The 26,501-nt window shown below is 47.2% G+C and overlaps 1 protein-coding gene across 3 annotated transcripts in view; it reads left to right on the forward strand.

Moving 5' to 3' along the window:
- Positions 1 to 1,574: 1,574 nt before the first annotated feature.
- FANCL (FA complementation group L) overlaps positions 1,575 to 26,501 on the forward strand; it is a 126,419-nt gene continuing 101,492 nt past the window's right edge. Inside the window, exons 1-4 of one of the 3 annotated variants that reach the window (XM_040351149.1) lie at positions 1,575 to 1,701; positions 6,646 to 6,704; positions 19,782 to 19,842; positions 24,730 to 24,786. In XM_040351149.1, the coding sequence (XP_040207083.1) occupies positions 1,627 to 1,701; positions 6,646 to 6,704; positions 19,782 to 19,842; positions 24,730 to 24,786 (252 nt within the window). In that variant the 5' untranslated portion in view covers positions 1,575 to 1,626. The remainder of the gene's footprint in view (positions 1,702 to 6,645; positions 6,705 to 19,781; positions 19,843 to 24,729; positions 24,787 to 26,501) is intronic. The other 2 variants (XM_040351151.1, XM_040351152.1) reach the window with 2 other exon arrangements.

Raw genomic sequence — 26,501 nt, forward strand, 5'->3', positions numbered from 1 at the left:
TGCCCCTTTCTGATGATCATGTGCTGGTTGGAGCGGAGGGAATATTTCTTCAGTTTCGGGGGCATGCCCATTCAGCTCTGCTCGCATGTTCTTCTGCCGTGGCTCAAGTCCCGGCCAGCCGCCTGCCTGCTTATGCCCTTGCCTTCCCTGGCGGAGTGAACTTCCTCCGCTACCCACCCAGTAGTAGCGGGGCCCGGAGCGTAAGACTTGACAGGCTGTGAGGCGGGGGGCAGAGAGTCGGTGATTGCCGCCATTACTAGTAAAATCTGGTCACCTTAAACTACGTGTGCCACATTACTATTCTATTTGAAGTGCCCAAAGGTGACCCAGGTCTGTTCCATACCTATAGTGCAGGAATCTTCAAACTACGGCCCTTCAGCTGTTGGGGAACTACATGTCCCATGAGGCATTGTAAAACTCTGACATTCACAGACATGATGGGAACAACTGGAGGGCCATAGTTTGGAGACCCCTGGCTATAGTGTATGAACACAGAGAAGTAATTACTGTGTGCCGCTAAAGTAAGGTGACCAGATTTTTAAAATTAAATCTGGGAACATATTTTTTCTTTACTAGTAATGGCAACAATCAGCGACTCTCTGCCCGTCGCCGCCCACCTCACAGCCTCTCAAGTCTTACTCTTCAGGCCCCGGCTACTACTGGATGGGGAGCGGAGGAAGATCACTCCACCAGGGAAGGCAAGGAGATAGGCAGGCAGGTAGCTGGCCAGGATTTGAGCCAAGGCAGAAGAACATGCGAGCGGAGCTGAATGGGCATGCGCCCGAAACCGAAGAAATATTCCCTCCGCTCCGACCAGCACATGATCATCAGAAAGGGGCACAGATAAAGGGAAAAATACAACCCCCCTAAACTAGTAGGCACGGCGGAGCTGGGGGGGAGGGGTGTAATTCTAATTTTTTTATTTTAATTCTGCACTGACTGTCTTTGAAATTGCCCCTGCCCCCTATTAAATTCAATCTGGGGACAAAACCAGGGACAGACTTGGTCCAGGGACAGTGTCCTAAATTAGGGGACTGTCCCCTGAAACTGGGGATGTCTGGTCACCCTACGCTAAAGTGTTGGGGTTTGGCTTGAAGAAAAAGCGGCAACCTTACATCTACATCCAATGTGCGATGAGGGAATCGCCTCATTTTCTTCCATTCACCTTGCTGGATCTGACTGGGCAGTCTATGTATTGAGCTCTCCCATCTGTGGTGGAGGAATGCTATGATAAGAAGGGAGCTGTCATATCACTTCCAGACGCTCATGAGGAAAGCTGTAAGTGTGACATCACGAGTCTCTTCCTTGTATCCTCTCCCGCCCTCTATTAGAACAACACATGTCACAACTATTATATCGCACACCTATTATAGAACTTCTCTCATTCCGCAGCGCCTGGCGGGAAATACATGAGAAGGAAGGCGCCGATTTCTGAATGAGAACAGCCGCGCTGGGATTGGAAGGGGTGTCTGTGAAAGACGCGCTGTGATTGGTTGGCGGGTCACGTGCCTGCTGTAGTGTGTAGACACGCTGCTTCCTGAAGTCTTGGTGTTGCTGTGTTGCTGTGTGGATGTATCTCCCCTCCCCCTGCTGTCAGTGGACTGACCTCGGTGTACACAGTATACAATGCTGAGCCAGTGTCCGCTACTTATCCCTCAGGATCTGTCCGGCCGGGTGTATGATGGATTCATCAGTGCCCAGGTATTGTATTATATAGAATACTGACACTCATCTACTGTTTTCTTTTATAGCCGGGGACTGTCTTTGTTACATTTTTAAATAAAGCTTGTGCAAACCATAAAACATAAGGGACAGGCTCTATATTGTACAATACACATGCAATACAATACACTTCCCTTCCTGTTTGCTATTCTCTGCAGAACAGGGTTGTCATTGGTCAGTAGATTCACAGACAGTACGATCCATGATTATTCCATCTGTGTGTGAATGTCCATTACAGACATGCAGACTGCCCGGGAATTTACTGGAGTTTGCAACCCTGGAACAGAATGTACACTAATGCCCCGTACACACGATCGGAAATTCCGCCAACAAAAGTCAGATGTGAGCTTTTGAACGAAAATTCAGACCGTGTGTATGTTCCATTGGACTTTTGCTGTTGGAATTTCCGCCAACAAAAGATTGAGAGCTGGTTCGCAAATTTTCAGAAAATTGGAAAATCCGATCTTCTGTAGCAATTCCGACGCGCAAAAATTCCGGCGCATGCTCGCAAACAATTGGACGCATGCTCGGGAACCATTGAACTTCATTTGCTTGGCTTGTCGTAGTGTTGTACGTCATCGCGTTCTTGACGGACGGAAGTTCCAAGAACTTTTGTGTGACCGTGTGTATGCAAGCCAAGCTTGAGCGGAATTCCGTCCGGAAAAACCATCCAACGGAAAATTCAATCGTGTGTACGCGGCATTAGTTCAGTTGTGAACGCTCCTGTGTGATTGGATGGCTCCACTTCTGTGCATGTGTGGGAGTGATATCATCCTGCACCAGCCAATAGGAACAGATGAAGACCAGTCTTATGGCGGACTAAAACCCGGACACATTATTCAGGTCCGGCTGTGGCTCCCCAAGTAACCATGATAGTCGCACACAAATCTGTTACCGTCTGGGGGCAGGTTCAGCATCCCTGGGATGCAGGTTGATGATGTCAGCAATAGCAATTTGGCCACAATCACTGTTCACTGCGGCACACTATGCACACCACATTACTACCCTTCTTGGTGCACCCAAAGGTGTCCCAGGCTGCTTAAAGCGGATGTGCCACTAAAAACATGTATTAAAAGCCAGCAGCTACAAATACTGCAGCTGCTGACTTTTAATATAAGGACACTTACCTGTCCTGGAGTCCAGCGGTGATCGCAGCAGATGACGAGCGATCGCTCGTCACCCTGCTGCTCCCCCCTCCATCCACGGTGAGGGAACCAGGAAGTGAAGCGCTCCGGCTTCACTGCCCGGTTCCCTACGGCGCATGCGCGAGTCGCGGTGCGCCCGCCGATTGGCTCCCGCTGTGTGCTGGGAGCCGAGTGTTCCCAGCATACAACGGGGGACGGACGGAAGGTAAGGAAAAAACCCGTCCTTTGCCCGTATCGTAGGGCCGGAAGTGGGTGCAGATACCTGTCTGTAGACAGGTATCTGCACCCCCCTCCCCCCTGAAAGGTGTCAAATGTGACACCGGAGGGGGGGAGGGTTCCGATCAGCGGGACTCCACTTTAGAGTGGAGATCCGCTTTAAGTGTTCGGGTTTTGCTTGAAGAAAAAGTGACAACCCTAGGTCAATGCTTCTGGGTGGATCCTGACATTAAAGTGATTGTAAAGTCTCTTTTTGTTTTCTATCAAAATATCAAACGTGTTATACTTGCCTGCTCTATGCAGTGGTTTTGCACAGGGCAGCCCAGATCCTCCTCATCTAGGGTCCCTCTTTGGTGCTCCTGGCCCTTTTCCCCTGTCCAGTGCCCTGACAGCAAGCGGCTTGTTATGGGGGCAGCTGAGCCGCAGTTCTTTGTGTCCATTCAGACACAGAGCTGTGGTCCCGCCCCCTCTCTCTCCTGATTTGCTTACTGACTTTGACAGCAGCGGGAGCCAATGGCACCACTGCTGTGTCTTATCCAATCAGGGGAAAACAATAGCCCCAGACCTCTGAAGCACACGCCCTATTAAGAACTTGCAGGTGCTGGCTCTGCAACGAATGGGGAAGGAAGAAAAAGTCCTGGACGGCCGCACACCGTTGAAGACATCTTTATTATTATCTTGTATAGCAGATGAAATCCAATACAGTTACTTCAGGTTACCGAAAACAGGAAAAGCCCCTGACTCATTTTACACCGTATGGGGGTGCTTAATCATAGCTGATAAAGCACCTCCATACGGTTTGAAACACGTCAGCAATTTTCTGTAACATGAAGTAACTGTATTGGATTTCATCTGCTATACAAAGATATTAATAAAGATGCCTTCAACAGTGTGCGGCCGTCCAGGACTTTTTCTTCCTTCCTCATCCAATCCGGAAGGAGGATCCCAGATGGCCCAGGCACTCATGGACATAGCTGGATTGATAGGGGGCTGTCAGGGCTGGGCTCAGCCCTTCCTTCTCTGTGCTGGCAGCTCAGCTGTCAGCTAATTGCCAGCTCCCATCTCTTTTCCGAAACAAAGTTTTATTTATAATCAAAAGTAACTGTCGTACAATCATACTAGCATTTGTACATGAATTTTAGCATTAAAAATGTGACATTTAACATAGCCGGATTCAGTAGTGGAGTGTTCTTTTTTTTCTTTTTTCCCCCCCCCCCCCCCCCCTCCCCTTTTCTTCCCCTTCCCAAACAACTTTATTGTAACAGAGAGTGCATACATGCCATTACATACATCTAAAGTGTCAATGATGATATGAGGGTGTGCAGCATTCAGAATACCAACAGTTCAAAGCCGGTGTCATGGCCAACAAAGAGGCATTTTACAATGTACAGGGGAAACAAAGAGAGCAGTCTGGTGCCCACCATGCAGGTACTCCAGACCCGCATCGGAGCACCCAGCCAGGTGTAGGCCATCCATCTGGCAACATAGACCTGTGGTGCCTCACGTACAAGTATCAGAGTCCTGTAACCAACGGTCCCAAATTTTATCATATTTGGTCGGGCATTCCCTGTTAATGTACATAATCTTTTTGTACGGAAGATTATTATTGACCTCCACCTTCCAATCCACAAGTCTAGGGGGTACGGGTCGCATCCAGCTCCGAGCAATGATCTTCCGCACCGAGAACAAGGTCTCATGCAGGAACGTCTTTGTGTATTTGTCTATAGTATCCGGAAGCACCCCAAGTAGGCACTGTTTTGGGTCCAGCGTAACCGGAGAGCCCATGTGATCGTGCAGAAATGTTACCGCTTGTGTCCACAGGCCCTGCACTTTGGGACATGACCATATTAAATGAAAGAACGTACCCACCTCCCTCCCACACATCTGACAGAGTGTAGATTGGGTGCTTCTATATCTGGCAACCCGGAGGGGGGTGAGATATGCCTGATGGACTATATAGATTTGGGTCAACCGGTTGGAGAGCATGGGTGAGACAGCCTTGCAGGATTCCAAAGCCTCTTCCCACTCATCTCTCCCATCTCTTTAACCATTTCTAGACCACCCACCACTACAGGCGGCTCATACATACACAGTGATATGCTGGTACTGCCTGTTTCCATGTTTAGAAAAGGGCCTCCCCCTTCCGTGATTGTACACAGCAGGGGTTTGTCAGCAGGTCCCGGCCAAGGATTCATGTGTTCAATCAGAGCCCTGTGTTTACAATCAACACAGAGCTATGTACAGAGTGAACAATCTTTGTTTCTTGTCCCTGCAAAGCAGGGATAAGAAGCAAAGAGAACTTTAGTAAAAAGCAGCACACCTTAGCACTTGTTAGGCACAGATTTAACCCCTTGATAACCTGAGGTGTTAAAGTGGTTGTTTATAGTACAAAAAGAGCAAAACAAATCTCCACTGTAAGGGGTTATTTTTTTTACTGTGGAACAATGAAAGTAATATTTACAGTAGCGATTATTTGCTCTTTTTCTACTGTAAAGGGCTATTTTTTTTTTTTTTAAAACCCCATTATGTTGATGGCCGATTAATCGAATATGAAAATAGTAATCGATTAATTTCATAATCGATTACTTGTTGATTCGTTGTTTCGGCTCTTATAATTTTCATTGTATTTTAACATCCATAACACATGTTAATTTCTAGTTTCCATCCTGGTTAGTCTATATGGGTTAGCTTCCACTATACTGTTCCCGCTGGTGATCGCGGCTTGTTTTCCCTCCCGGGAGCTGAGATGTATAAATAGGGGGATTCTCCCCTGCTCTCCCCTCCTCTCCGCCCCTCGGATGGGCGGGGCTACGGTACACCAGTGACATGCTCCTACACCCATCGTGGGACTTCCGTGTCAGCACGTTTGGCTGGAGGTGTGCCATCCCATTGGCTGGAGAAGCTCTCATTTGCGTGCTCCCGCGTGGTAGTGGGCGTAGCATGGGCTCGTATCCTAGCCATATTACGTAATTCTTAAATTGATTCCATTTACTTGTTATGACCTCTATGATCACCTTATTTAAAGTTCCACAGGTTAAGCTTGTTGTACTAAAAAAAATGCCAGATGCCCTAACAGCGGCATTTTTTTTTTCTGCCCATATGCATGATGCCAATACAACTGTAGATAATTTAGCAGTCAACTGAAAGTGCAGGCATCTGAAGCAATAATACTATATTAAAAAAAAAAAAAAAATGTAGACTTTATGTGTAGAGACGTATATTTTTCCAAGTTTTGTTGAATGAATGAATAAAAGCATATTCCACTTCCAATGTCTTTTTTAGCTCTTTAGCAATACTTGTATAAATACAAGCTCTACCCCCTTTTCACTTTCTCATTCAGTAGAAGAATAGTATATTGTGGATAGAGCTCTTGCCTGTGTACTTGAGCTTCATGCATTGTGCACAATGATAAAATGTTCTAATACCTACACATTTATGAATAGCATGTTTACTTCACCTTTTGTACTTATATTTATCATTGTTTATTTACAGATACAGAATGCACTTTCACTGCTCTATGTTCTATTTAAAAGTTTGCTCTGCTTTTTTTTTCTTACTACAGGACATGGATTTTCGGCTCAGGGTCATTTTGCCTGCAGATTTTCAGATGCGAAATGCGAGGTTTGTCACTCCTGTTTTCAAGTCAAATGATTATTTTCTAAAACATAGTTTTGATTGTAGCAACTGATCAAAAATTCACATAAAAAAAAAAATAGAATGAGAAGTTTGACGAGTAACTAGTAAATATTACTTAAATATTATTAGATGATATAGACATGGACAGAATGGTTTTAGAATGCCTTTAACCACTTGCTTACTGGGCACATAAACTCCCTTCGTTCCCAGGCGAAATTTCAGCTTCCGGCACTGCGTCGCTTTAACTGACATTTGCGCGGTCGTGCGACGTGGCTCCCAAACAAAATTGATGTCCTTTTTTCCCCACAAATAGAGCTTTATTTTGGTGGTATATGATCACCTCTGCGGTTTTTATTTTTTGCGGTTTTTATTTTTTGCGCTATAAACAAAAAAAGAGCGACAATTTAAAAAAATATATATATATTTTTTTACTTGTTGCTATAATAAATATCCCAATTTTTATTTTTAAATATTTTTTTTCTCAGTTAAGGCCGATACGTATTTTTAGACATTTTTGTAAAAAAAAAAAAAAAAAAATCGCAATAAGCGACTGGTTTGCGCAAAAGTTATAGTGCCTACAAAATGGGGGAACAGAATTATGATTTTTTTTTTTTATTATTTTTTTTTTTACTAGTAATGGCGGCGATCTGCGCTTTTTTATTGGGACTGCGATATTGCGGCGGACGTATCGGACACTTTCGACACAAATTTGGGACCATTCACATTTATACAGTGATCAGTGCTATAAAAATGCACTAATTACTGTATAAATGTGACTGGCAGGGAAAGGGTTAACACTAGGGGGTGAGGAAGGGGTTAAATGTGTAGCCTGGGTGTGTTCTAACTGTGTGGGGGGAGGGGGGTGACTGGGGGAGGTGAATGATGCTGTGTCTCTATGTACAAGAGACACAGATCGGTCTCCTCTCCTCTAACAGCACGTGGAGCTCTGTGTTTACACACAGAGCTCCACGTCTCTGCTGATACCGGCTGTGTCACCGACGATCGCGTGTACCCGGCGGACATCGCGGCCGCCAGGTACACGCATTGGGTCCCCAGCGATGCGGCAGCACAGTGTTTACCCGCTGCGCGCCCCCCAGAGGCGCGCGCGGGTAATGCTTTTAAAAAGACGTCCAAAGACGTCCAGTTGGCACCTGAGAGCCGCGCTGTTGACGTCTTTTGTCAATAGCGCGGGTCTCAAGTGGTTAAAGATGTTGGGAGGCTTCTGATTCTGAATTCTGGCCAAATCTAACAGCAGCCTTCATGGCAAAATTTTTGAAAATCTGGCTTAAATATTGAAACTGCTACCTGGAAGAAGGCACCATGCTCCCCCAAGGAACAGATACGTATTTGCTTTTTTTTATACAGCGCACTAAACTTTCTAGCAGATGCTTTAGCAAAAGCTTTTATGTCAGCAAGAGCCAAAGGTCTTCCAAATACAGCTTGTAAAGCATTGTGGCTAAGAGCCCAGGTTAGTTAAACAGGCTCTACAATTATTGCCCTTCCTTTTGAAGGGAACTAAGAATTTGTATCTGATTTATTGGAAATAATGGGAAACGTTTCTAAAAAAACTACTCCCAAAGAAAGCAACATAATAGGCTTATCGACAACGCTGTAGTGGATACCCCTCGAACCATACTCCAAATGGGGGGGATGAAGGTGTGTCACTGCCAGCTGGGCTCTGATGAAGAGGTCTTTGTAGCCTCGAAACGCGTCAGCCGGCAGTGACACACCTTCATACCCCCCATTTGGAGTGTGGTTCGAGGGGTATCCACTACAGCGTTGTCGATGAGCCTTTTATGTTGCTTTCTTTGTGAGTAGTTTTTTTATTACATTTTTATTCTATTAAATTGTCAACGGTAACACACTAGGCTGGTGCACCTTTTTCTTTTCTTCCCTCTTTTTTGAGTCTTATTCCACTCGACAAGGACCCTGCTGTTCCAGGCTCTGGCCTATTTAAACACACCTCTACCCCTTACTGGTCATACTTCCTGCCATGGATTGGCTGAGGCCATTTGAATATGCAAGTGAGGGTCTGCCTCTTCCACCCCGCTAAGTTCTGATACCTACAGAAATTGGGGAAGCAGTCAAGCTTGCAACCAGCAGAATCCAGAACAGCCAAAAGCAACCAAACATTGCTCCACTGGCTACAGGGGAACCAAAAACTAAATTTGCCTCAAATTGTTAGCAACCTAGCTAGGAGGGTGCAACATTTGGATTTTCTGATTTCTAAGAAGCTTCCCTGAAATCTGTGCAATTGTTTTTGCTACAAAGCTCTTTGAACTCGAAAACCCTATGCACTCTGGGTATTTAGCCCCAGTGGATGGGGCTCTGCCATTTAGCCAGGAGGCACAGTGGGCATTCTCTCTATGAGAGCATGACAAGTGGTGTGGCTGAATTCGGTTGGATGGTGCATTTAGAAGTACTTTTGTTTTAGAGAAGTATCCCCCAGGGATGAATTCCCAGAACACAGGCTTTTCCACCACAGCAGCTGTCAGCCTCTCCTAGATTTTGACAGGCTGGTGGCGGGGGGGCTGGAAAGTGCACCCGTGACTGCTGCCCATGGCCAAATGTCGGCACTGTATGCACATAAGGGGGGGGGGGGTAAACACCCAGTGTGCATGGGGCCTGAGGAAGACAGTACAGTAAATAGAAAAAAAAATATTTTGTACTTACAAGCAGGTGGACTGTAGAGTGAAGATGGCCTTTGAACCACCATCCTTTTCAAAATGTTTCTTGTTCAAACAAAAGGTAAACGCGTGCTTGTAGTATACTACATATGTCATCAGGTTTACCTGGTATTTTGTTTGTCAACATTTAATACCTGCTGTTTTTCATAGCAGCTGCATTAGCGTCTATCAATCTATACACATTTGGGACATTTTTAAGTGTTTTGGAGGAACTTATTTGAATTGAATAACAAAATGCAGGTCATCACCCCAAAGTACAGCAGATACAACTTCTTTTCTACACCAGTCAATGCAGAACATTGATGTCAACATAATCACTTTAAAACAATGGATTGTGATAAGTACATGTGTTATTGCATACAAACACTCCTGATTTAAAGCAGAGTTTCACCCAAAAATACAACTTTCACTTTTCCGGTTCTCCCCGATCCCCCCCCCCCAACCCCCCTCTGGTGTCACATTTGGCACCTTTCAGGAGGGAGCAGATACCTGTCTAATACAGGTTTTTTGCTCCCACTTCCGGGCATAGATAGCCGAGCAACCCACGGCTATCTATTAACCCTTTTTCAACCGCTAGCGGGGGGTTAAAACCGCAGCGCTAGCGACCAAATATTGCGTTAAATACTATGGTACCGCCCTGCCCAGTGTGAAAGGGGCCTTTGGCTTCATGTACACGGGATGTTGTTTAACCTATCCTTAATGATTTAACTTGACAGCTAGAAACCGGCATCTAAAAATGTCTGTTTAGCCACATTTATATATGCCGCGTTTAACTGCGTTTGCATCTAGAAGCTTTTTTTTTTTTTTTTTTGTTACAATGAAAAACGTCTGTGAACGAAACGCTGCCAAACGCGAGTTACCACAGTTAGCAGTGTTTACAAGCTGTTTCAGGCATTTGGCGTTTTCAAATGTCTCTGAAAATCTTTCGGACCCATTTTTTTTGTGTTCCAAAAAATGCTTCTAAACTAAACTGCAGGATTTTTTCAGCTGCCCCTGAACGTCCGTTTACCGTTTACCGGCAGCAGTGTAATTTAGGCCTTGCCTATCCAGGGATCCAGCTCTGTCCTCAGCTGGGCCAGTTCTTCACCTGTCTTTGGGTCCCCTGTGCCAACATCTTTACTCTGGGGAAACTGGCTGTGACTCTTTGTGGCTTTACAGCTGGCTTCCAACTGTAAAAGCAATGCTGAGCTTTGTGAATGGTCCTGCAGGCTGTGGGCAAAGAGGGGGTAAAAACTTCTGCTCAGAATGCCTAGGTGATCAGAGTGGAAGCAGGTACCCATTGGGTCTCCCATTTAAAAAAATTATAATGTGGTGGGGAGGACATACTGTAAAGCAGCACTTCCCCTTTTAGAGTGACGTTCCGCTTTAAAGCAGTAGTAAATTGCCATGCTCTTTCTTTTTTTCTTTTTTTTTTTATCCCTAAAGGTAAAGTTATAATTTGCTAGTGTGCATTGCATGTGTTACTTTTAGGTCAGTGCATGTTTACTCTAAAGCTGATGGCCCGGATTCAGAAAGAATCGCGTAAGTTTGGGCGGGTGTAGCATATCTCATATACACTACGCCGCCGTAACTTAGAGAGGCAGGTACCGTATTCAGAAACAACTTGCGTCCTAAGTTACGGCGGCGTAGCATATATGGGCCGGCGTAAGCCAGCGTAATTCAAAGTAGGTTGGCAGTGAGCGTGTTTTATTAAAATGAACCGTGACCCCATGCAAATGAGGGGCCGAACGAACGGCGCATGCGCCGTCCATGGACGTATCCCAGTGCACATGTGCAGAATCACGTCGCAAATACTCAATGCTTTCTACGTGAACGTAAACTACGCCCAGCCCCATTCACGTACGAATTACGCAAACGACGTAAACCACGTAAAATTCTACGCTGTTTCGACGTCCATACTTAACATTAGCTGCGCCTCATATAGCAGGGGTAACTTTACGCCGGTCATACGCCTTACGTAAACGACGTATATTGATACGCCGGGCGCAAGTACGTTCGTGAATCGGCGTATCTTCCGCATTTGCATACTATGCGCCCACGATACGCCGGCGTAGGCAAGTTACGTCGGACGGCTGAAGCCATGTTTTCAGGCGTATCTCTCTTTGTGAATCGGCGTAAAGATGCGACGGCGCACATTTTCAATTACGGCGGCGTATCTGGAGATACGCCGCCGTAAATAGTTTCTGAATCCGGGCCGTGGTGTGTGGGCAAAAACATTATTGGAGCGTTCGCTAAGTAACAAAATGATGTGTACCCCAGTGGTGGCTGCTGCTTCAATCTTTATAGTTACTTAAATGCAGCCTCTGATGGTGTTATCACTGCTGAAGCTCTGGCAGTTAAACTTAGGCCTCATACACACGACCCTTTACCTCGGCAAAATCCATCAAGAAAAATGCTGTATGTTTTTCGTCGATAAAACTCGTGGATCTCAACGAGAAAAAAAGAGAACATGCTCTCTTTTTTCTCGTCAGGAGTCTCAATTTCCTCGTTGTGTTTCTCGTCAGGCTGGTTAACAACGAGAAACACATTCATGTGTATGCTTAGAAACCCGTGCATAATCAAAATAAAGTATGAGAAAGGAGCGCACCTTCGGTAAAAGTAGCGTTCGTAATGGAGATAGCACATTCGTCACGCTGTAACAGACTGAAAAGCGTGAATCGTCTCTCACCAAACTTTTACTTAACACGCAGTAACATGAGATTAGCAAAAGCAGCCCCAAGGGTGGCGCCAGTGGAATCGAACTTCCCCTTTATAGTGCCGTTGTACGTGTTGCGCGTCACCGCGTTTGAGAACGAGACTTTGTCTTGACAGTGTGTATGCAAAGAAAGTTTCACAAGATTCTCGTCAAGCCTGACAAGAACCTCGTCGAAGAAAACAACGTTTCTTTTACGAGATTCTCGGTCGTGTGTACGAGGCCTTACAGTCAGGGCTAAAGCACAGCAATCACACTTTGTTTCGTATGCATCACCTTCATTCAGAAAACTTCTTGTATTCTTGTCAAAGAATAAAAGGCATACTGTGATTGGACAAGGGGGAGATTGTGATTTTTTTTTTTCATATGCCCTTTGTCCAATTACAGAGCATCTTGCATTCTTTGAAAGGCGTACAAGACATTTTCTGAATGGAGGATCTCCCAGCCCTGACTGTCAGTTTCATTACCTGCACTTCAGCAATGACATCACTGTGAGAGGCTGCATGTAACTAACCTTATTCAAGAAAGAATCAGTAGCCACCAGTGGGGCACACATTATTAGAGCCCTTTCACACTGACCGCGCAGCTGCAGAGTATTACCGTAGTTTGAGGTACTTTTCAGCTGCTAGCGGGGTGCTTTTAACTCCCGCTAGTGGCAGAATAAAGGGTTAAAAGCGCCCGCAAAGCACCGCTGCTGAGGCGATTTGCAGCCACTTCAGCAGCGCTGCCCATTGATTTTGCTCCTGCAAGGTGCTCCTAAAGCACGCCAAAGATGCTAAAGCGCCTTAAAAATGCCTCCAGCGTGAAAGGGGGTTTTAGAGATTCCTTATCAGTTACCCTGCTAATTCCCTAATAATGCTTTTTTCACACACTTCAGATCTAAAGTGGTTCTAAAGGCTGAAGGTGGTTCTTTTTGCTTTTGTGCATTCTATGCACGAAAGCAAAAAAAAAAAACCTTCAGTGTGCAGCCCCATAGACACACAGAGGCGACTCAGGTGCGAGAACGCACTAGTCCACCCAGAGCAAGTGGCACTCAGCAAGGAGCAGGAGCACCAGCGGGGGACCCGAGAAAAGGGGGAATTGGGGCTGCTCTGTGAAAAACCATTGCACAGAGCAGGTAAGTATGACATGTTTGTTATTAAAAATAAATAAAATAAAACATTTATCCTTTTACAAACACTAAAAATTAGCAATATGCATATCTGTAAAGCCAGGCATCCTTCTTTGCATGTTTGTTCCAGGTAAGGTATACAAAATACTAACGCCAGTCAGTTTGTTTTTGGATTTATTTTTTTCGGATTTATTTTTTTCCATTATATTGCAGAAACTTGTCTCAAATGTCATAACAGGCAGCTAAATGTGGAAAACTTTAATTTTCTCTTATCATCCATGGACGGACACAGCTCCTTAAATCTTGACAAGTGGGTTACTGTACCTTTTGCCGCGACAGCATCGCGCTGATTCTCGGCGACAGGGTGCCGACATCTCGCACTCGCTGGAATAGACAAAGCACATTCCAGCGAGCGCGTCATAGAAGCGACGGGAGATCTGACTTGGATTCCTGCCAATTCTAGCTGCGGCGTTTGGTATGCATCCTGAGAAGGAACTCCACGCCAAATTTTAAATAAAAAACCGGCATGGGTTCCCCCCCAGGAGCATACCAGGCCCTTAGGTCTGGTATGGGTTGTAAGGAGACCCCCCCTACGCCGAAAAACCGACGTGGGGGGTCCCCCCACAATCTATACCAGATCCGTATCCAAAGCACGCTGCCCGGCTGGTCAGGAATGGGGGTGGGGACGAGCGAGCGCCCCCCCCCCCCTCCTGAGCCGTACCAGGCAGCATGCCCCTCAACATGGGGGGGTTGGGTGCTCTGGGGCAGGGGGGCGCACTGCGGCCCCCCCACCCCAGAGCACCCTGTCCCCATGTTGATAAGGACAGGGCCTCTTCCCGACAACCCTGGCCGTTGGTTGTCGGGGTCTGCGGGCGGGGGGCTTATCGGAATCTGGGAGCCCCCTTAAATAAGGGGGCCCCAGATACCGGCCCCCCACCCTAAGTGAATGAATATGGGGTACATCGTACCCCTACCCATTCACCTGGAGGCAAAGTGTAAAAGTAAATAAACACACGACACAGGGTTTTTAAAATAATTTATTAGTCTGCTCCGGGGGCTCCCCCTGTCTTCTCTTTTAGCAGGGGAGGCTTCTTCACCGCCGTCTGGTTCTCTTCCGCTCTCCGGGGGGTCTTCTCCGCTCTCCGGGGGTCTTCTCCGCTCTCCGGGGGGTCTTCTTCTATCTTCTCCGCTCCTTCTCCTTCAGGGCTGGCCGCCACTATCTTCGTGTGTTAGCTCAATTACCAGCAGGTGGCCAGCCTGCTCTTCTGTGACGTCTTCTTCTTCTTCTTCTTCTTCTTCTCTTCTTCTGCCTTCTTCCGATGTTGGCACAACGCCTCTTGTCGCTGCAATGACGGGTGCACGGTTTGCATCCGATTTATATAGGCCTCTCTTATGATGTCACAGTCCCACCATGCTCCGGTACCTACCCACGTGGGTAGGTACCACGTGGGTAGGTACCGGAGCATGATGGGACTGTGACATCATAAGAGAGGCCTATATAAATCGGATGCAAACCGTGCACCCGTCATTGCAGCGAGAAAAGGCGTTGTGTCAACATCGGAAGAAGGCAGAAGAAGAGAAGAAGAAGACGTCACAGAAGAGCGGGCTGGCCACCTGCTAGTAATTGAGTTAACACACGAAGATAGCGGCTGCCAGCCCTGAAGGAGAAGGCACCGGACAGCAAGCGGGAGAAGGAGCGGAGAAGATAGAAGAAGACCCCCCGGAGAGTGGAGAAGACCCCCCGGAGAGTGGAGAAGACCCCCCGGAGAGTGGAGAAGACCCCCCGGAGAGTGGAGAAGACCCCCCGGAGAGTGGAGAAGACCCCCCGGAGAGTGGAGAAGACCCCCCGGAGAGCGCAAGAGAACCAGACGGCAGTGAAGAAGAAGCCCCCCCCTGGTTTTCTCCTCACACACACAGCGGTGTGCGGGACTTGGGCAGCGGCGCTGAGCAGTCTCCTCCGGTGTGGTGTGTCCCCTAGGTAAACCCCGCCCGGTCAGCGCAGCAGGAGTGGTGTTTTTTTTTTTTTTTTCTGTTCAGTCTGAACTGGGCCCTGGGAGTTTTTTACTTAAATAATGGAGTCAGTGTAGCTTCAGTTTATCTGTAAGGACAGGTGCTGCATGCACCTACATGTTATATACATTATGTAAATGTTCTTAAGCTATGGAGTCAGTATCTGGGTCCTTCCCCAACATGCTGGTGATGGCAGCAGGTTTTGGCACCTGGGATTCCCACAGAGGCTTTATTATTGGTCCTGGACACTTTTGTGCCAGGGTGGGGCGGACTGCGGACGGGCGGGGGGAAAAAGAGTGCCCCCTCCCCCCGTTATCCCCTGGGGAATGCTCTGTTATGGAGCCACGGACTGGATACCTGGGCCAGTGCAGGATAAGGCATTATGGGTGCACTTCTCACTGCTGTACGGGACTCTCGTCAGCTGGTTAGCGCAGCTGGGTTTCCGCCGAGGGCTCTGTCTTTTTTAGTTAACAATTCAGACTGTTCTGTGTAGGTTTTTTCCTTCTGTGCCCTTCTTTGATAATTTCTTAGATCCGGAATGAGAAAAGCTGCTGAGGGCTTTTGTAGTCCCTCACCGCTGGGCGGTTCAGGAGAGCCTTTCAAGAGGTGGGCTTATTCTCCAGTGGTGGACCCTCCAGGTGTCATTCTCCCTATTGCAGGAACCCCCGCTTGTATGGATCTGACTGATAGCAGATCCGAAGTATTGACCCTATCCATGTTTACCATGCTGGGGTCTGACTTTTGGCCTATTGTGTCCGCTACTCTGGGGTCTCAGTCACTCATGGAGTGAGCATTTTGCACCAGAGAGCGGAGGAGCGCCGACTCTCCCCCAAAGTTATTAGGCTAGCGGACCAGCTGGTCCAGGGCTTCATATAGGTCTGTATCAGAATGGTTTTATGCACACGGTGGTATAGTGGTTATCTCCATTACTTGGCAGCAAGTGAGTCATTGGTTCGAATCGGACACTGACACCAATCTGCCTGGAGCTTGCATTGTCGCTCCCTGTATCTGCGTGGGTTTCCTCCGGGTACTCCGGTTTCCTCCACGGGCGTGTGTGCATACACCTACATAATATTCATACACACTATGTGTGTGTATTATTTATGGGCAACCCTCATAGGCCGTCAAAGGCCTAGCTGGGGGTCTAATCCGTCCCTGGGTGCGTAAGCCGATCACGCCGGCACCCAAACTCCTGCCACTGTATGTAGCCTTCCCTCCCTGTCTCTAGGTGGGGGGGCAGCTTGCAGGTTCACAATTTGGTGAAGCCTCCCTGCTCTCTGACCAGTGGGTCTGCGAGGCGGTCTCTTCAGAGTACTAGATAGGGTTTCCTCCTATCCACAGGACAAAGTTCTTTCCTCGTGTCTTCCTCTCCCGGCCCGGCGGTCTGCCTTGGGCAGTGTGGGACTTGCTAAGCTGCGGGGTAATTTTACCTTTCCTACAGGATGAGAGGTTTGGGGTTTTCTATGGGTCTCAGGCCCTGAATACCTTTTGTGAACGTCGGGTAGTTCCGCATGGAATCCATTTGTTTGGTAGCTGCGCTCCATCCGGGGGACGTCCTAGCGTCCTCGGCCATCAAGGACGCATACATGCATGTCCCGTTTTGCGCATGTCAGTGTTCTTTCTGTGCTTCATGATGAGAGAGGGTCTCGTCAGCCTGTGGCCCTCCCTGTTGATCTGGCGTCAGCACCATGGGTTTCCATAAAGGAGCTTGCACTTATCCTAACTTTGTTGGGACAGCGAGGCTTTGCCTCGTTGGCTCTTGGGACGACTTCCTTCTGAGAGCAACTTCTGTCTCAGACCTAGTGGATGTGTTATTCCCATTCAGATCTTCTGAAGATTCGGGTGGGTGTTAAATATTTGGGCCAGAAGGTGTAGCCCAGTGGCAGCAAGCCCGCCTTCCATGTGTGCGACCCAGGGTTCAAATCCTGGGCATGCTAGGTTCCGGGGGAAAGTTGGAGTATCTAGGGTTGATCCGGACATCTCGGTGGCGAAGGTCCTTCTTCCCCTGGAGAAATTGCAGATGCTTCAGTCTGTGGGGAAGGTATTGACATCACGCAATCGGTCTTCTCTCCGGGCACCTGCTGGTCTGGGGCCTGTGGGTAGCCTCCTTCGAGGTGGTACTGTATGCCCAGGTCCACACTCGGGTTTTCCGGGGGAAATACTGTCCAGGTGGTAAAAATCTCTTATATCTGAAATCATCAGATTCTGGTGCACCACCTAGTCAGTCTCTCTGAGTTGGTGATGGAGATCCCAGACTCTTCGGTCCGGGAAGTTGTTTCTTCCTCCCAGTGGTCTGTGTTTACGACGGATGCCAGCCTCAAGGGTTGTGGGGGCACCTTGGGGGTCCAGTCGGCTCTGAGTCACTGGACTTGTGTGGATCTGCGGCCACGCTCTCGTTTGGTCTCGGTAGCTACCCAGGGTCGGGCCTGGCTAGTGCCTGGGTGGGAGACCGCCTGGGACTACCAGCTGCTGTGGACCCTGTCTACCGTTCATTGTCCTACTATTTTAGGCAAGCAGGCTATGCTTCTACTCGTGGTCGAGGAGGTTGCAAGGTCGTCCGATCTGGTTTCAGCCGGACAATGCCATGGCCGCGGCTTCGGTCTACCTTCAGGTTTACCAGCAGGCGGACTACTGGTGTCGCCAGATGCTGGACCAGGGCGACTGGTCTTTGTGCTTGGGGTGTTGCGGCTCCCTTGCAGGTAGGTGAGCCTCACAGGGCATGGATCTCCTGGCCGCTCGTCTCCGTCGCAAGGGTGTCAAAGTTAGTGGCCAGGTCTAGTGATCTGGTGGCCCTGTGGGGTCTGTATCGGCAATTTTTTGCCGTTCTGTCATTGTAGTTGCTTCCTCGGCTGCTCCAGTGGAGGTTTAGGAGATCCCGATGATTCTAATCGCTCTAGCTTGGCCTCTGCGTCCTTGGTACGCCCATCTCAGGGCGCCTGGTAGCGGAGTTACCCTGGCAGTTACCAGGGCGGGAGGTCCCTCTGTCTCGAGGTCCCATACTTCCTCCTGTTGTACAGTCACTGATTTGCTCAACATGGCTAGTGGAAGACAGACTTTAAGAGACCGGGGTCTGTCCGACTCCGGTCATCTCGACAATGCTGAGGGCACGGTAATCTTTTTCCGGGGGATCTACCGTTGCGCCTGGTAGGCTTACATCTCTTGGTGCGAGGAGATGGAGTGATGTCCATGGGCGTACTCTGTGTTCAGGGTCCTGCTGTTTTTACAGCTTGGAGTGGATCTAAAAATTGCTTGAAGCACCGTTTGGGGGCAGATTTCAGCCTTGGCTGTGTCCTTTAGTGGCCTTTTTGCGGCCCGTTCCCTGGTGGGTCCCTTGTTTGTGCAGGGGGTTTGCCATATGCTTTCCCCTCTTGGCCCATCTCTCCCCCCATGAGTTTTATCTCTGGTGCTCTCGGTTCTTCTGGAACCTTCCTTTTGGAAACATCAGAGAGATTTTCTCTTCACACTATCTTAGTGGCCTTTACCTCTGTTAGAGGAGTTTCTGAGTTGGCGGTCTTGTCTTGCAAGCCGCCATGCTTGATCCTCCATAAGGATTAGGTGGTGGTGCACCTGCGACCTTCCCTCATTTCGAAGGTGGTTTCTGCCTTTCGCCGGAATAAGGACATTGTTCTTCCATCCTTCTGTCCTCAGCCGGAGGTTGCCTTTCATACTTTCGGCATGGTACGTGCTTTGCGGGTGTGCCACCCTGCTATGGCTCTGTTTCGGAGATCTGACTCTCTTTTTTGTGTCGGTGTTTGGTCCACAAAAGGGCCTGGCGGTGTTGTCGACCACCATTTCTCGGTGGATCAGGTAGGCTGTCATACAGGCCTATGCTCTTAAGGGGCGGGCCCCCCTTTCTGGTCACGGCACTTTCGACCATGTCAAAGTCTCACAGGTGTGTGAGGCGGCGACTTGGTCGTCCGTTCACGCCTTTTCCAGAATTTACATGGTTGCTGTGAGTGCATCTTCTGATTCTTCTTTCGGACGCTAGTTTTTGCAGGCAGCTGTTTAAAGTTGCACCTCCTCTGTTGAGGAGCTCTGCTTGTTTAGGGGTGAAGTTAAAATTGGTTTTACTGATGTATTTCCCACCCCTCATTTGACACTGCTTGGGGACGTCCCACTTGTCAAGATTTAAGGAGCTGTGTCCATCCATGGACGATAGGAGAACATAGGATTTTTGTCCGTCCATGGACGATAGGAGAACATAGGATTTTTTTGTACTCACCGTAAAATCCTTTTCTCTGACGTCCATGGACAGACACAGCACCCACCCCTCCTTTTTAGTTTTGTACTGCTTGTTACGAGCTGAGGCTGCATGCTGCAGTGAGGAGGGTTATGTCTGGAGGGACCGCCCCCTGGGCGGGGCTGTTCAACTCTGTTAATGTAACATGTATTTAATTATCTAACATGTTGCTGCCTAGTCCTCTCCTGTAAACAGGGGACATAACCCACTTGTCAAGATTTAAGGAGCTGTGTCTGTCCATGGACGTCAGAGAAAAGGATTTTACAATGAGTACAAGAAATCCTATTATTTGGTACCTAATTTAATTGTTCTTTATTGATAGATTGGAATGTGGTTGGCAGTTAACAAAAGCTCTGCATGGATATCAGCATGTTGTAAAACAGGTAATTTAAGTATGTTTGTTTCATTTATTTTGCCCTACGCATGATCTTTATTGTTACAAGCAATGCATGAGTGTAGCAATGCCAACATGGCAACTCGCAGAATACCGATTTCATCATATACAAAGTTTATTAGTAAGCTGATCAGCTCATATTCACTGCCTGAATGCCTACCTTCTACCCTTGAAAACAAGCAAAGAAGTTGGGAGTTTATATGAGGCAATACCGAAGATAAGCCTCCATCCCTGGCAATATGGAATAAAGGAGGATGGTGGGACTTTATATGAAGCGCATTACTAGGTTAAACAAACCAACCAATATAGACATAGTTATGTATAATACAGAAGGCATGCATATCGTAGAATGGTAACATTTATTATTTAATAAAATAGGTCACAATAGAAATCATCTAAACAATTTACAGTAGTACATAGTTGTTTCAGCATGGTTAACATAGTAGAGGACCTAGGGCATGTAACCCAGTGATGCATGGTTTAGAATTTTCATTAATTTCATTGAGTGCAGAGGAGGGGTTTGTGGTCTTATAGACCCCCAATATCTCCATAAAGAGTACCTCTCATATGCCTATTACTGTCGCAAGGGTTGTTTAAATTCCTTGTGACAGCAATAACAGTGATAAAAGAAACTTAAAAAAAAAAACAGTAAAAAAATGTTTTGAATGTACAGAATATCAGCAAAAAATATTGGCTATCAGGAGAGGTGGCTGAAATATTGGTATCGTATCGGCACCGAAAAAACGATATCGGTCGATCCCTATCTGACAGAGCTCCAGAATTTCTCTGTGGAGAGTGGAGAACCTTCCAGAAGAACAACCATTTCTCTAGCACTCCACCAATCAGGCCTGTATGGTAGAATGGCCAGACGGAAGCCACTCCTCAGTACAAGGCACATGACAGCCCACCTGGAGTTTGAGAAAAGGCACCTGAAGGACTTTTAGACAATGAGAAACAAAAGTCTCTGGTCAGATGAAACAAAGAATGAACTCTTTGGCCTGAATGGCAAGCGCCATGTCTGGAGAAAACCAGGCACCTGTCATGGACTACTAGATGGCGATAGCGGCACGCACGGGCGCGCGCAATCGTGGTAACGGCGCGCGGGAACACAGGGTAACAGCGCGCGCACGAGCGGTAATGGCGCGCGGGCACGTGCGGATGCCATCTTGGTGCCAAATAGGACTATTTAAGGGTGCTGACCCTGGGGCCTCTTGCTGCTTGATCTACAGCGTGTTCCTGAACCAAAACCTGATACCTGTTATCCGCTATCTACCTGTTCCTGAGACCCGGCTTGCCCCTGACTACCCTTGATCTCCGCCTGCCCTGACCTCGGCTTGTCTGACCACGTTTCTGCCTGTTCCTCTAATCAGTCTGCCGCCCGCCAGTTGCCAACCCGGCTTGGTCCACGACTCCGCTCCTGCTTAGTCCCTGCACCTGATCCGCCCGCCAGTGAATGACCCGGCCTGTCTGAACCTGCTACTGTCTACCAGTACTACGATACACCTCCCTCAGCGCTGAACCTGGCTTCTTGCATCCGGTCCCAGCCTCCTGCTGTCCAGCCTTCCTCAGCACCGCTGACACCGCTCCGGAATGATTCTAGCTCAGCCCAGCACCAGCGTTCCTGCCAGGCGCTTGTTCGACTCAGTACTCTCGGGTTCCCTGTTTTCCCTATTGGGGCCTCCGGAGTGAGAGGAGTAAGAGTAGCCGTTCCCTGCACATCAGGCTCCACCGCCAGGTGCGTGACAGCACCTCTCATCTGGCAAATACCATCCCTACAGTGAAGCATGGTGGTGGCAGCATCATGCTGTGGGGATGTTTTTCAGTGGCCGGACCTGGGAGACTAGTCAGTATTGAGGGAAAGATGAATGCAGCAATGTACAGAGACAGCCTTGATGAAAACCTGCTCCAGAGAGCTCTGGACCTCAGACTGGGGCGATGGTTCATCTTCCAACAGGACAACGATTCTAGGCACACAGCCAAGATAACAAAGGAGTGGCTATGGGACAACTCTGTGAATATCCTTGAGTGACCCAGCCAGAGCCCAGACTTGAATCTGATTTAAAAATCCCTGTAGAGATCTGAAAATAGCTGTTCACTGACGCTCCCCATCCAACCTGATGGAGCTTGAGAGGTCCTGCAAAGAAGAGTGAAACTGCTCAAAAATAGGTATGCCAAGCTTGTAGCATCATACTCAAAAGACTTGAGGCTGTAATTGATGCCAAAGGTGCTTCAACAAAGTATTGAGCAAAGGCTGTAAATACTTGTGTTCATGATTCGTTTATTTTTAATAAATTTGTAAAGATTTCAAAAAAAGTTCTTTCACGTTGTCATTATGGGGTATTGTTTGTAGAATTTTGTGGAAATGAATAAAGTTAATCCATTTTGGAATAAAGTTGTAACATACCAACATGTGGAAAAAGTGAAGCACTGTAAAAACTTTCAGGATGCACTATATTTTTATACAAGGAAGACCAGTGGGACCCACTCTGCCTGGGCGGCGCAGAGGTGTCCTTTGCTTGATATGAACATGCATTCGTAAACACTGTGCAATTGAGTAAAAGCTATAACTTCAGAGCAGGACGGAGTAGAGTTAGATAGCCAATTGCAGGTGATGAGCAGTTTGGTAGATAACAGTATGTGAATTACTATATTCCTGATTGGGAAAGGGATTTTGTCAAGAATTGCAAGTTCTGGTGAATGTGTGTGTGTGTGTGACTTCCTGAATAAGGCGGAACATGTCAGACCAATAACCCACTAGGGTGTTAAAAGACCAAAAAAGTGTGTAAGAAAGTATCCTGTGATACAGCCCCTCCCAGCAAAGGGGTGATACAGAGGAGTCTATTACATTGAGTATGCAGGGGGTTCTATACCAGTGGAAAGAGATCTTGTAAGAAAGTTCCCAAAGGTTAGCCAAGTTGGAGGCTTTAAATGGGGCATTGGCATTCAAGACGGGGGAAAGGGAATAGCCACTCCAGTTGGGAACCCAGATGAATATCCTCCGTTGCAGACAACTCAGGTGCAGGCAATGCACTTAGCAAAGCAGGAACAAAGATTGTCTCTGGACAGCCGCACTCTGAACAAATCGTAGCCTTTTATTCAAAGAAGGACAGCACTACAAGTCACAGCAAAATAAAATAAAACCTGACTGCTGAAGCGTTTCGCACTGAAACTAGTGCTTAGTCAGAATTGTAGGATTGTGCCAGCGATTCTAGAATGCCCAAATGTGAATAAGGACAGTGGTGTAGCGGGGCAGGGGGGTTGTCGCCCCCGGGCGCAACATTTAGGGGGGCAACCACCAATATGTGTCACAGTGGCTGCTAAATATACTTCAATGTGTCCCCGTGCGGCTCTGCCGCCATGTTCAGTCTCAGGCGCCCTGTGATTGGGCGTATGAAGTCATGTGCGGCGGCGGTGCTGGCATGTCCACGATCACGGTAGATCTTGGAGTCCCGCCTTTGACCAATCACAGGGTGCAGGAGACTGAACATGGGTGGAGGCGGGACTCCAGGATCTACCGCGGCTGGTACATGGCGGGGATTATCGCCGACGGCGCCGAGCAGAGGCAGCAGAGTGAAGCAGGTGCCATGCCAAATATGAGTCAGCAGCTCCGAGCTGGATTACTCCAGGAAAGCAAGGTACCTTGGATTGGGAGGAGGGCAGCCGTTGACACTTCCAGGCAGGCTGAGCCAATGCTGGGGAGGAAGGAAGGAGAGCACAGAGCCGGGAATAGAGTGCAGGCAGCAGGGGTGGAGCCTCCACCGTGGAGGTGAGAGGGAAAGTCACAGCCTGGAGGGGAAGAGAGACGAGAGGGGGAGCATCCTGGGGGAGAGATGGAGGGGAGAGAAGATGGGCACGATCTGGGGAGATGGAGCAGCGAGAGTGAGAGTAGAAGAGCAGCTAGAGTCATGCAGTGTAGTGTAGCGTTCAGTATAGTGGTCAGTGTAGTGGTTAGTTTAGTATAGTATAGTATAGTATAGTGGTCAGTGTAGTGTAGCGGTCAGTACAGTGGTCAAGTGTAGTGTAGTGGTCAGTTTAGTGTAGTGGTTAGTATAGTGGTCAGTGTAGTGTAGTGGTTAGTATAGTGTAGTGGTTAGTATAGTGGTCAGTGTAGTGGTTAGTGTAGTGGTTAGTATTGTGGTCAGTATGGTGTAGTGGTCAGTGTGGTGTAGTGTAGTGGTTAGTATAGTATAGTGGTCAGTGTAGTTTAGTGGTCAGTGTAGTGGTTAGTATGGTATAGTGGTTAGTGTGTAGTATAGTGGTTAGTGTAGTGGACAGTATAGTGGTCAGTGTAGTGTTGTGGTCAGTATAGTGGTCAGTGTAGTGTAGTGGTCAGTGTAGTGGACAGTATAGTGGTCAGTGTAGTGTTGTGGTCAGTATAGTGTAGTGGTCAGTGTAGTGGACAGTATAGTGGTCAGTGTAGTGTTGTGGTCAGTATAGTGGTCAGTGTAGTGTAGTGGTCAGTGTTGTGGACAGTATAGTGCTCAGTGTAGTGTTGTGGTCAGTATAGTGGTCAGTGTAGTGTTGTGGTCAGTATAGTGGTCAGTGTAGTGTAGTGGTCAGTGTAGTGGTCAGTATAGGAATTAGGTAGGTTAGTTTAGTGGTCAATGTAGGAATCAGGCTGGCCAATGCTATTGTAGGAAGTGAAGGGACAGGACTCTGGGAGTGCTAAAAGTTTGCAGGTTAGAGGGGTGCAAATTACTTGCCTTGCCCTGGGCACTGACAACCCACGCTACGCCACTGCATAAGGATGGGAGATAGATGCTTAGGGGAGAAGATCTTCATAGAGAACCTTGTTTTCTTTAGAGGTGTAGATGTCTCTACAGAGAATGTCTTGAATGGGTAAGCTAAAAATAAAAGGTGATTTTTCTCTTCACAGAGATTACAGCACAGTTCCGATCTATCTAGCTTCATGGTGGAACTCAAGTCTATATTGGTGAGTATTTATTTAATGTGCTATTGGCTAAGGCTACCTGACCACTGACACATCTGTATTTTTGACTTCTGATACTGTTTGTACACGTTTCAGCCTTTCACAACATTTTCTGTGATTTTGTTTTATATAATGTAATCCTAGTAATGCAAAATATTTATTTGATGCAGAGCTCAAAGAGGAGTCGTGCAGATATGAACACCCACCTTTTAGTTATGACAGCTGTGACTACATTACTCATAATAACAAGGGTAAAAAAGAGAAACAGACTGCTGCACACCCTAAAGAGTTAACTACAAATTTATTAGACTAATATCAAAAGAACACACACATATACAAGGCATAAAAACAGGTCCCCTAAAGATAGGTGGACCTACCCAAATAATTCCCTATGTATACCTGCCCAGAGAAACGGCATATACTGGTAACTAAATACATTACTCATAACTTTACAAGTCTGTATAATACATTCTTGACATATCACAATGTTCGGCAACATAATATATAATGATAATTAAAAATGTATAAGAAAGAACCGGGACGGCCGCACTCCAAAAATAAAAATGTGTTCCTTTTAATAAAAACTGGTCACAACATGGATGTCACAGCAAAAAATCAGGAAAAAGAGCTATCGGTTTCACACTCTCATACAGTGCTTATTCAGCTATGAAAAAGGAATGTATGAGAGTGTGAAACGCGTTAGCCCTTTTTCCTGATTTTTTGCTGTGACATCCATGTTGTGACCAGTTTTTATTAAAAGGAACACATTTTTATTTTTGGAGTGCGGCCGTCCCGGTTCTTTCTTATACATTTTTGCATACTATTGCAGTGCCTACACCCAAGTGTTTGGACTCCACTTTGCTGTTCTCTGGGACCTAATTATAATAGTAATTAAACTGTGTCATTAAAAAAGCAGTTTTTGATCTCCAGTCAGGTGACTGAGCCTCATAAGAGGAGATGCGGGGAATATAAAACAGGGTGCTCTGTGCTGTATATATAACCAACACCTGACGAAAAAGCTGCTTGTGGTTTATCAATATAAAAAGTACAAAATGAGAACTATCCTACCAGTCCCCCTGCTTTCCTATTGCAAAATGACCACATTAGGCATGAAAACACAGCCATCTTGGCATGGTCAGATCTCTGTCTGCCTGTCCTCCAGTGGCCAAGACTTGTGCTGACAGCTAACCCCCCTTTACAGCTCTTCACATAAAAGATCAGTGTACTGCCTCTTGTTGACACTCCAACCTCTCTATATAGTCCCATATGCAGCTAGGAACATAGGTCATGTGATTACTTATAAATAAATAATAATACAAAAATATATATATATATATATACACAAATGTTTTGCTTTGCACTTTTATTTTAAACTGAATGGGTAAGGGTTCACATATACTTTAAAGAATCCAATACAGTAAATAGAGGGTCTTAAAAGTTTCTGAACAAGGGACCAGTTTACCGCGATTCAGACTTTAGGTGGGCCGGACTATGGCCAATGAGAGTAGAAACTGTCCTGGTGTCAGTGAGTATAAACCATGCCACATATTTAGTGGCAGGAATAGTGCCCCATCGTTGGTGTCAGTGGCAGGAATAGTGCCCCATCGGTGTCAGTGGCAGGAATAGTGCCCCATCGTTGGTGTCAGTGGCAGGAATAGTGCCCCATTGTTGGTGTCAGTGAGTGGAATAGTGTCTCATCGATTTTGTCAGTGGGCAGA

Source organism: Rana temporaria, chromosome 4, assembly GCF_905171775.1.
Source record: "Rana temporaria chromosome 4, aRanTem1.1, whole genome shotgun sequence".
NCBI classification, from domain to species: Eukaryota; Metazoa; Chordata; class Amphibia; order Anura; family Ranidae; genus Rana; species Rana temporaria.